General features: G+C 47.9%; 1 protein-coding gene across 1 annotated transcript in view; it reads left to right on the top strand.

Moving 5' to 3' along the window:
* Window positions 1-9818, top strand: part of USP24 (ubiquitin specific peptidase 24) — a 140952-nt gene extending 131134 nt beyond the window's left edge. The window contains exons 61-68 of the mRNA XM_074221344.1: window positions 325-438; window positions 611-676; window positions 2978-3044; window positions 4598-4676; window positions 7131-7206; window positions 7515-7601; window positions 8688-8798; window positions 9447-9818. Coding sequence (XP_074077445.1) covers window positions 325-438; window positions 611-676; window positions 2978-3044; window positions 4598-4676; window positions 7131-7206; window positions 7515-7601; window positions 8688-8798; window positions 9447-9509 — 663 coding nt within the window. The 3' untranslated portion in view covers window positions 9510-9818. The remainder of the gene's footprint in view (window positions 1-324; window positions 439-610; window positions 677-2977; window positions 3045-4597; window positions 4677-7130; window positions 7207-7514; window positions 7602-8687; window positions 8799-9446) is intronic.
* Window positions 9819-10974: the final 1156 nt, after the last annotated feature.

A 10974-nucleotide genomic window follows, 5' to 3' on the forward strand; every position in this document is an offset into this window, starting at 1 on the left:
CTCTTCACTAATTCATATTTTTTGTCAAAAGAGGTCGATGTCATCTGACTCGGCCTCACTGGCCTCCTGTGAATTGGTGGGGTCATTGAGAGGAATCTTAGAGGAGGCAGGAGACAAGAGACAGGTTCTCCTCCCAGAGCCCAGGGCTTCTTTCCCTTCAACTGTTGGATTACATTGTGTTCCTTTAAGTAGCAGTCATTAACAGTTACCCCACATTGAGCCCCAGAAGATATTCTCAGAACAGGGTTCTGGGAGGGAGCTGACTGCCATGCTGGCCTTGGCCCCTCTAAAGCCCGACGCTCCCCTCTCTCGTCTGTCCCCCAGGTCATCTTTGCCTTGCGGGAGCTGACGGGGTCACTTCTGGCTCTCATGGAGATGGTGGTTTACTGCTGCTTCTGTAATGAACACTTCTCCTTCACCATGCTGCATTTCATCAAGGTGAGAAGGGGCTCCCTGAGTTCCCCTGGGTGGGCAGCTGGTGGACTGAAATGCTGCCCCTGCTCCCTGCCCTTCCCAAGGAGTGTGAAGATACCCTCAGAATTCTGCTGGGGCTTCACGGGCTGGGCAGTGAGGGGGATCGTGACTCTTGACCGCTCTCGTTTGCCTATAGAGCCAACTGGAGACTGCTCCTCCCCACGAATTAAAAAACACATTCCAGCTGCTGCATGAGATCCTGGTAGGTCACAACCTTTCTGATCATGCTCATCATCCAAGGGCTGGAGGAGTAGTGACAGCGAGGCAGGGGGTGGGAGGTCTGAGGGTCTCTAGCCTTCTGCGTCTACTGGGCCGCTTCAATCTGCACACTGCGCTGTCTGTTACCTGTTTTTCTCCTTTGTGTTTTGGGGCCCAGATTTGATTTCTGGTTTCTGTGTCCATGTCTTCCACCTCTCTGACATTGTTTGCCAGCTTGCACACTGGCCCCTTCTCTCAAATGACAACAGAAAGGAGGTGTTCTTTTGGTCTTGTTCATAGAAATACCCAAACTGTCTTAGGAGGCAGGAAATTGAGATCGTCTTCTCAACACTCAAATCATTTTGTTTGCCCTGTTGTTGACCCTCTAGAATATCTTCCCCTGTATTTCAGAGGGACAAGAGATCAGTGACCCCTGGCTTGGAGTAGTTTGTATAGGGATGCTTTCCCTCCCCGCCACTTTTAGACTTTGGAGGGCTATGATTTTAATAAAAAGATAGGGTAATTCTTAGAAGGATAAGTCTTGGGGCAGCTAGGTGGTGCAGTGGATAAAAGCACCAGCCCTGGAGTCAGGAGGATCTGGGTTCAAATCCAGCCTCAGACACTTAATAATGACCTAGCTGTATGGCCTTGGGCAAGTCACTTAAACCCCATTGCCCTGCAAAAAAAAACTAAAAAAGAAAAAGGATAAGTCTTTGTCGATGTTTTTTGACCTCCACATTCCACTCTTGGAATGGCTGCAAAAAGAACTAACATGATCCCAAGTGGTACCAGGGTGAAAGGTGGGGGAGGGGAGGGGGCAGTGGGTCTCCCTTAGCACATCTGGGGCCTCAGGCAGCCCTTGGATGTAGTGGCAAGAGCATGCGCCCACACCTAGACTGACTTCTCCACTCATCCATTGTTAATGGGAGGACAACAGGAGGAAAGAGAGCAGTGCAAACAAGGGGCTAGGCTTAATAGGATTCACCCAAATTGTATGCTTGGGTTTGGAGAGGCTTTCTAATGGACCACAGACTCCATGTACCACAGCAGGGAAAGGTTTTAAGACTGTGTTTACTCAGTCTTGGGCTGGCTCAGGGGAGACCTCAAGGGCGTAAGGATAGAGATAACCATCACTCTCCTGAACACCCTAAACACCTGGTTAGGACATGGGACAACATCTGCAGGATCCACGAAGGTTTTGGGGGCGACTCAGTAGTGGTCCAATAGGTATTTGAAAGGACTGCAAGATAGGAAAGAGGATGAGTTCACTAAGCTTGGATCCAGAGAGGCGAGTGAAGAGCAACTGAGAGGCCAAGCTGGCTCGGGGCCACATGTTGGGGCTGCTGGAGGCAAGGTTCTGGTTGATGCAGCTCATGGCCACAGTGAATGAGCACCTGCCGGCACAGAACCACGGGGCCATCCTTGTCCTCTGGCCTGTCTTTAGCAGAAGTGCATCCCAGGAGCGGGGTCCAGCATGGCATAAGTCAGCTGCCGTGAAGGATCTTGAGCCAGGCAGCTGGGGAACCTGCCCTCTCTGACCTGGATCACTGAAAGAGGTGGCCAAGAGGGAGAGGAGTTCTCTTCTTCTCTCTGCCCCCCCCGCCCAGGGACAGAACCTAGACCAGCAAGGTCTGTCTAAACAAGGAAAGGGCAGGGGCAGCTAGGTGGATAAAGAAGAGCCCCTGGAGTCAGGAGAGTCCTGAGTTCAGACATGACCTTGGACACTTAATAATGACCTAGCTGTGTGACCTTGGGCAAGTCACTTAACCCCATTGCCTTGCAAAAAACCCCAAGGAAATGGTAGAATCATGAATGCGGGAGCTGTTCCATGATTCCAACCAGTATGGATTAGTTTAGGAAACTTTGAGGATGACTTGGGAAAGCTTTCTTTGATTAGAAATTTAAGGGTCAGCTAGGTGGTGCAGTGGATAGAGCATCAGCCCTGAAGTCAGGGGGACCAGAGTTCAAATCTGACCTCAGACACTTAATAATTGCCTGGCTTATGTGGCCTTGGGCAAGCCACTTAACCCCATTGCTTCAAATAAATAAATAGATTTTTAGGAGAAATTTAAAAAGCATGGTGTGGTGCCTAGCCAGCAATGCAGTGAGCACTCTGTGCCCCAGTTCCATCTTAAGTTTCCTTCCATTTCTGATATCCTTCAGTGCCTCTATTTTTGTGCTTTGGTTGTTTCAAAAAGGAGAGGGCATTGTTGGCCAGGTGCTGAAGGGGTTGGGGCAGACTGTGAACTCTTATTTTTGCAGGACCTTTTCCCAATCCTCACCAGAGGTTCTTTCTCTTCCCCAGGTCATTGAAGACCCTCTTCAAGTAGAACGGGTCAAGTTTGCTTTTGAGACAGAGAATGGACTAGTAGGCAAGTGGATCGAAATCTATGTCTTGGTTGTTGTCAGTCTTCTCCTTTCTCACATCTCCCAAAAGTCACTGCCGTGAAGGATCTTGAGCCAGGCAACTGGGGAACCTGCTCTCTCTGACCTTGATCACTGAAAGAAGAACCAAGAGGGAGAGAAGTTCTCTCTCCCCCCACCCAGGGACAGAACCTAGACCAGCGAGGTCTGTCTAAACAAGGAAAGGACAGGGGCAGCTAGGTGGCACAGTGGATAAAGCAGAGCCCCTGGAGTCAGGAGGGTCCTGAGTTCAAGTATGACCTCAGACACTTAATAATTACCTAGGTGTGTGACTTTGGTCAAGGGAATCAAAGTCCTTGAGGGCCAATAAGCATACACCAAGTTTTTTCATAACCATCCATAAAATCATCTAAATGAACATCAAATCATACCTGCAGCCAGTATGACAGCTGAACAGATGGTGCCAGGCTGCATTACTAGAGGGAATTCCCCTATCAGTGAATTCTACAGACTCAATAAACTACTTATAGTTTGTTCTTTTGTTTTCAACATTGTCATTATATACAGTGATATGAGTCTGCTTTTTTTCCCCATCTCTGTCCTTTGCTGTGGCTTTCTCAAAGCTCTTTATAAATATCAGTTATCTTGATCATCTCTTCCATTGTCCACACATGAAGGGTTTGTGATTTCATTGAGCTGATCCCCTCCAGCAGCATGGGTTCCAGTCTGGCCACCCAGCCAGTGCTGTCTGGCAGGCAGGTGACCCACTGCCCTGCTCTCCCATTCCCCAGTTTGTTCACCGCTCCAGGTCACTCAGTTGGCAGGAAGCTAGACCAGGCTAGTGCCAATAAAGCTCCCATCTGTGTTTTTTCTAGCAACGGACTTCTTTCATCCTCGTGGCATCTTTAGGATCTTTTTTGTAGGAGGAGGACACATGATGGTCTCCCAGCTTGAGTGCATCAGAGACACAGGAGGGAGGTTTCACCCACTAACACAGGACTGGAGGCGTCTGCGCCTTCTTGCTCTGAACTCCAGCCCCACTCACCCAGTTTCTCACCTGAAGTAGTGAAATCAAGGGCACTCTGCCATGGACTGAAAATTTTAACCTCAAATTAAAGCTTTGTTTTTAGACAGATTATAGAGAAATTCCTATTTTAGAAACTAGGACAAGTGTTCGGGTCTCCTCCCCATCCCCCCTTCCTTGTCTTTGACCATTTTACAGGAATTGCTTGGAACCTTGAGGTTTTGGCCACTGCTGAGGATCCTGCTGTGCCCCCAGTGGCTGCCCTGCTCCCAGCATTAGGACAGAAGGGAAGATTGAGAGCCAGGAAAGTTGGTCATATAAGTGCTATCCAGTTTGTTAAACAAACTTTTCTTTTATTTCTCACAACAGTCAGCTAAAAACAGCTTGGCAAAGTAGGATCAGGGAAAGCTGTCCCTTCTCCTCTGAGATGACACTCCAGAGCCTTGGGGCTGGGACGACATAGCTCCTTGGGCCCGGTGGCTCGTACTCGAACTTGAGGTTGTTGTGTGATGTTCACAGTCCCATTTTCCTCCCTAGCCTTGATGCATCACAGCAATCACGTGGACAGCAGTCGCTGCTATCAGTGCGTCAAGTTCCTGGTGACCTTGGCACAAAAGTAAGTTTGACCCAAGGCCTGGGGAGGGACCAAGAATGAACCTTTGGGGCCAGCTTCAGTCTTGAAGAGCCAGTGCTCATCGCTTGTCCTGGGAACATGGGCATCACTTCTAACTTGACAGTGGGCAGTGTGTGGTGAGCATCCTTGGCTGGGGGCTGGCTGCTGGCTGCCTGCCTCGTCTATGGCTCCCCCTTAGTCCTCCCAGAGCATCTGCTCCAAGTTCTCTTGGTTTCGGGGCAGCATTCGACTCCCTCTCCGGGTGTGATCCCTCACACACTCTCCATGCCTGGCTTCCTTCCCTTTCACCCAGATCATTAAATTCAGTGGGCCAGACCCTGCCGATGTGGCTGGAAGCATTGGGTGAGCAGAGGGAAGGAAGGACCAGGATATCTAGCCTCAGTTGGATGGGCAGCGAGCTGCAGGTGGTGGTCTTCAGCCTGTCTGGGTCACAGGCGGGGGCTTTGGAAGGGTTGCCAGAACTGTGATGGTGGCTTCTGTATGGACAGTTAGGCTGGCACCCCCCACCCCCACCTCTTTTCACATACCTAAAGAAAAATATAAAATGTCCTTTCTAGAGAGAACATTTCTGGTTTGCAAAGTGCTTCCCAGGTTTTCTCTCATTTTATCCTCCAAACAGAATTAGGAGAGTGGAGCTGTTAGTTTCCTCATTTTATATCTGAGGAAACTAAAGCAGACAAAAGTGAAGTGACTTGCCCAGGCTCACACAACTCATGAAGTCAAGCTGGCACCCCCGATATAAAGAGAAGCATCCTGAGGCTGTGCTATTCATCTTGCACACTGCCTTAAGCAGACATTTCAAGGCTCCAGGGAGAGTAGGGGGACAGTGTTAAGAGCCTCAAGGCCTGCCTGGGAGACCTCCTGACTCTGGGGATCTGGAGGTTTTTGACTTATTTTGTTTTTCCAATTACATGCAAAGCTAGTTTTCAACATGAATTTATTTTTGCCAAGTTTCTGAGTTCCATGTCTTTCTGCCTCCCTCCCTTCCCTCCCCTCTCCTCACGACAGTGAGTAATCTGATATGGATTGCACATGTGTTTAACACAGTTGTGTTGGGAAAGAAGCGGAAAGAGTTTTTAAAATCAGGGAAAAGAATCCATGAGAAAAAGGGGAAAAAAAACGTAAAACAGGTTTGATAACATTTCCTGAAAGCAACAACCCCCCTCCTCTCTCCTCCACTTTACTTCTCACTACCTTGCCCTCTTTATTCCTGAATCAACTGCCCTTCAAAGAATCTCTCCCTTATTAAACAAGTTTATAAAAGTGAAAAGTCTACTCTGCTCTGCATTCAAGACTCCAGTTTTTTCTCTGAATGTGAATGGCATTTTCCATCACAAATCTTTTAGAATTGTCCTTGACCGCTGAAGAGCTGAGAGGAGTTGTATCCATCATAGATGATCATCTCACCACATTGCCATTGGTGTGTGTAATGTTCTTCTGGTTCTGCCCCCTTTACTCAGCATCAGTTCATGCGAGACTTTCCAGGTTTTTCTGGAATCTTCCTGCTTATGATTTCTTCCAGAGCAGTCATGCCCCATTCACATGCAGCAGCGGCCCAGTTTTTCCACATCCTCTCCAACATCAATCATTTTCCTTTTTTGTCACATTGGCCAATCTGATAGGTGTGGGGGGTGGTCCCGCAGAGGTATTTTGATTTACATAGTTCCAATCAGTAATGATTGAGAGAATTTTTTCATATCACTTGCAGAGCACGTGATGATCTGCACTGGGGAGGGTCTCCTCACTAGAAGCTCCAACAAGCATTGGTGGCTGAAAGAAAGATACAAAAGCATCCCAAAAACCACACTGAAATCTGATTTGGGCTCTACCTGCTTGTGAAAAGCCCCCTAGAGGAGGGAAGAGAAATGTAGTCCCATCCCCCGCCCCCAAGGAGTGGGGGGGGGGGTGACTGAGAATATTGAGAATTTAAAGGGACAGTTTTCTGGGAAAGCATGGGAAGAGATAGAAATGAAGGTGATAGCAGTTAAAAATCTAAAAAGAGGTGTTAATTATGCTGATGATTTTTGTTTTAATTAACTAAAATTGTCAAGTAATTTTTCTTCCATTTCAGTGGGAAGAATTGATTAGATAGACTTGCATAGTGCTCATGTGTTTACAAAGTGTTTTTTTCATGTATTCATTCAATTGGTTTTACAAAGAGTTTGTGTTCCTCCCAGACCTAGGTCACAGTCCCCAGGCTTCTGACTCCCCATCTCTAGTGTTTTCTCACCCTCCCTCTTCAGACTTTAGAGAGGTCACTACATTTAATGTGGACAGAGACAGCAGCTGTCCACCCAACATTGTTAGCTACCTACTATAGGTGGCATCCTATAGACAGTCGTGTGGAGGGTAGAGAGGCACTGCTTCATTGGGTGAAGTCACTGACCAGGGCCAAAGGTTCTCCCAGACTCACCCAGGACTGTCTTCTGTCACCAGGTGCCCAGCAGCAAAGGAATACTTCAAGGAGAATTCTCACCACTGGAGTTGGGCTGTGCAGTGGCTGCAGAAGAAGGTACCTGTGCTTGGGAGTCAGGGAGAGGTCTAGCAGGCGGAGTCCCTGGGCTGGCCTGAATCTGCTCTTCCCTGCATCAAGTTGCCTGGTCCCCATGGGCCTTCCCTGAGATTCCCTTCATTTCCTACCTACATCTGCCTGTGTCTGAGGAAGCAAAGACATCCTTAGAGGGGAGCAGAGACCAGCAGGTCCTGGTATCTGCAACATCCATTCTGACACTCTCATCTAGCCTTGGGTGGGTGTCACTGAGTGTGATTGAAAGTCTTTTTGAATTTGGTGTCTTTGTCATTGTGATTTGAATTTTCTAGATGTCTGAACATTATTGGGTCCCACAAAGTAATATATCTAATGAAACATCGACTGGAAAAACCTTTCAACGCACTATTTCTGCTCAGGTGAGTGTTAGTTCACCCTCATGGGGGGAAGAGACTATCCCTTGTTTTCTGCCCTTTTTGGTTTTGTTTGTTTTTTAATGTTATTTTATTTTGTTTTTTCTAATTACATGAAGATATTTTTTAACATTCATCTTTTTCTACACATAAATTCACACTTTTCTATCTTCTCCACTCTTCCCACGACAGCCTATAATCTGATACAGGTTATAAAAGTATAGTTGAACATATTTCCATAATAATTATGTTGTAAAAGAAGTTTAAAAAAATGAACATAGTCTACTTGGCTCTGCATTCAGATTCCATTTGTTCTCTGGATGTGGATGGCCTTGTCCCAGAGCAAGTCTGTGAGGATAGTCCTTGATCACTAAACTGCTGAGAGGAGCTGCGTGTTGCTGTTACTGTGACTCTGTACAGTGTTCTTCTGGTTCTGTTCCCTTTACTCCCCACTCTCGGAGATGACGGGAGGGATTAAACATGAGGGTCCTGGCTTGTGAGCTAGAAGGGACCACCCCTTCATAACTAAGAGTTCCCTGTTGCCTTTAGGATAACGTACATCTCTGGAGTCTGCTCGGAGAGCCCCAGAGGACAGCTGCAGCCTACTTTTCCAGCCTTTATTTCATGTTCTTCCATCTCCCTCTTTCCATCCACACAGCGGCACATGCCTGTGTCCTTCCTTCGAGGTTCCCCCATTCCATAATGCCCTCTCGGGTCCATGTAATAGAAAGTGATTTTTCCCCTCCTTATTTTCTCAGAGCACTTTTCTTGGTTCCCTCTTTTGCCTCTTTTGTAACATGCCATGTTTCATATTCATTTGTATCCCAGTCATTCATTCCCCTCCACCCCACCCATCCACCAGGAGCAAACTGGAGGCCTGGCAGGTTGGCAGGGATCTGGAAGAGGGTACTAGGCTCTCCCAGTTTGAGGGGTTCTTTGCTTGGGGGAGACTGCTCATTGTAACCCGTCTGAAGTGGAAATAATACCCAGTGATTCCCTCTAAGAAGTATTTTAACTGGACCAGTAGTGCTTGCAAACCCTTCTCTTGTTTGGTTGTTAATTCATTCTTCTTATATTTAAATTCTCTTTTAGGACACTTTAGCTTATGCCACAGCTTTGCTGAATGAGAAGGATCAGTCTGGAAGCAGTAATGGGTCAGAGAGCAGCCCTGCTAATGAGAATGGAGACAGACACCTCCAGCAGGTAGAAACGGACCTCAGGAAGCCACCCTTGGGGGAAGGCCGGGGGGAAAGGGGGGGAGATGCCAAGGACATTTGCTGATCCAGCAAAGGAGAGTGGTGAGTCATCTGTGAGCATGTCCTGACATCTGTTGTGGCAATAAGGGCTCTCCTCGGGCTTCCACTGGCATGAAGCTCGAGGAGAGTCACTTCTGACGATGAATGAGTGACTGAATGAATGGTAAAGCATGTCTGAACTGCCTTTGATGGCCAAGCTCTGGGCCTCGGTCATCCTCTAGCATTCAGCCACCCTGCAGAGTAAATGGGATGGAGATGATATCCCCATTTTACAGACTAGAAAGCAGAGACTCGATGAAACTGTTTTGTCTCAGCATTGCACAACTAGGTTTGATGAAGCCCCATTGGCCTGGATCAAGGGCTGGTCTGTATCTTAGCAATAACAGGCACTGATCCCCCTCATTGTGAGGATTAGTCAGAGCCCTTCACCCCCACCCCAGACGCAGTTCCCACCCGCCCCGCCCCCCCCGCCCCCCCCCCGAGAAGGCAGCCCCAGAGAGACCCTACTCACAGTGTGGCTGAGCTGGCACAGACCCTGCCAGAAGTGCTTTCTCAGATGGCTCATAGATGTGTGATCATTTCCTTTCTCCCCAAGGGCTCTGAGTCTCCCATGATGATTGGTGAGTCAAGAAGTGACCTGGATGATGTGGACCCTTAGAGGAAATTTCCAAATTTACCACTGAGTCAGATCCAGACCTCCTCCTTGATGCTTGGCACCTTTTTGAAACCAGAATCTCATCTTTTTACAAAGCCTGAAAGTTGAACTTAGAAAAACCTGAAGTGATTTTGGAGGATGGTGCGCTCTTCACAAAAAGTCCTCTTCAGCCAAGAGGAGGAAGACGGGGACCTGCGTCCCAACTGGGGAGACCCCAGAGCCAGATTCGGCCGCACCAAGGGCAGCCGGCCCGATGCAGAGAACAGTTTTTGTCAAGGTTTTATCAAATAAAGCTCATGGTCGAAGTTTTTATTATTTGAACCATAAATGAGTGAATGTAGACTTGTGGCTTTTCTGTGATGCTGCCAGAGGAATGGCTATGGCCTAGCTTTTATCCCGAAGAAGAGAACCAGGCAGCCTTGAGGGAGGGGGCAGACGCTTGGTCTTGTTGGTGATCCTGAGCAGAAATATTTGGAAGGACGGACACACGTGATGCGGATGCGCTCTGGCATTGTAAAGTAGTAGAGTCCCGTTGACACAGAGCCTGGCTATTGAATATGTCTCCGCAGTCTTTGTACAGATTTTCCAAGGGCTCCGGGGTCAGCGCGGGTCCTGGTCAAGTGCTGCCTGGATCCAGTGTAGGAGTCGCTCGGCTCTTTATGGTAATTTTTTAAAATCATTAAGATTGTAAAGAGCAATAAAAAAGACCCCATTCTCCAATGTATCCAAGGCTGGGCACTGAGAAAGAAAGACAAGCTGAGTTGTTTAAAAAAAAACCACCCCAAAAAGCACTTTAAGATTCCATTTTATTGACCCATCCAATTATCTTTTTTAACACGGAGACATATTGAATAAACTGTAGTTTCAATCAAGTGATCTGCAATCATTGGCTTTGTCTTCAAAATCACTGAGAGTTGACATCAGTTGTATACAATGAGGGGGGACAACCACTGATGTGGGGGTTTGTAGCAGTTTAACTCTAAGGAAAAAAAGACTGATTTTTTTTTTTGTTCGCTTTTCATACGAGCAGACAGACCAGTTAGAAACACAGCAACCAGGGCGAGCTGTTCGCCGTTCACTGGAAGGTGCTTGGTTCATGCTGAAGGCCATCCAGATGATGACACCCCTCTCCTGTCTTGTCCACCTTCGAGCCCCTGTGTTTTCCTGTCCTCTTGTTCCTTGATTTACACATCCTGCCTTACTGCAGACCCCACCAGGCACCCTGCTAGGAGAACCTGGGCAGATCCCCAGGGGGGTGGGGGGGCAGCAACACCAGTCATCTCCCCACAGGGCCAGTGTGGTTGTGTCACCCCTCAGGTGACGGCGCCAGTGGGGAGGACGCTGCCACTCTCTCACAGAAATGGCCCCATAGGAGAGAAAGCCTCTTCCTCAGAATCCTGGAGTGAAGGAAGCCGGCAGGGGCCTTTAGTTCTGTTTAGGGATGTTTAGAACTAAATTTTGAATAAAG

The sequence above is a fragment of the Macrotis lagotis genome, chromosome 2, assembly GCF_037893015.1.
Source record: "Macrotis lagotis isolate mMagLag1 chromosome 2, bilby.v1.9.chrom.fasta, whole genome shotgun sequence".
Taxonomy (NCBI): domain Eukaryota; kingdom Metazoa; phylum Chordata; class Mammalia; order Peramelemorphia; family Peramelidae; genus Macrotis; species Macrotis lagotis.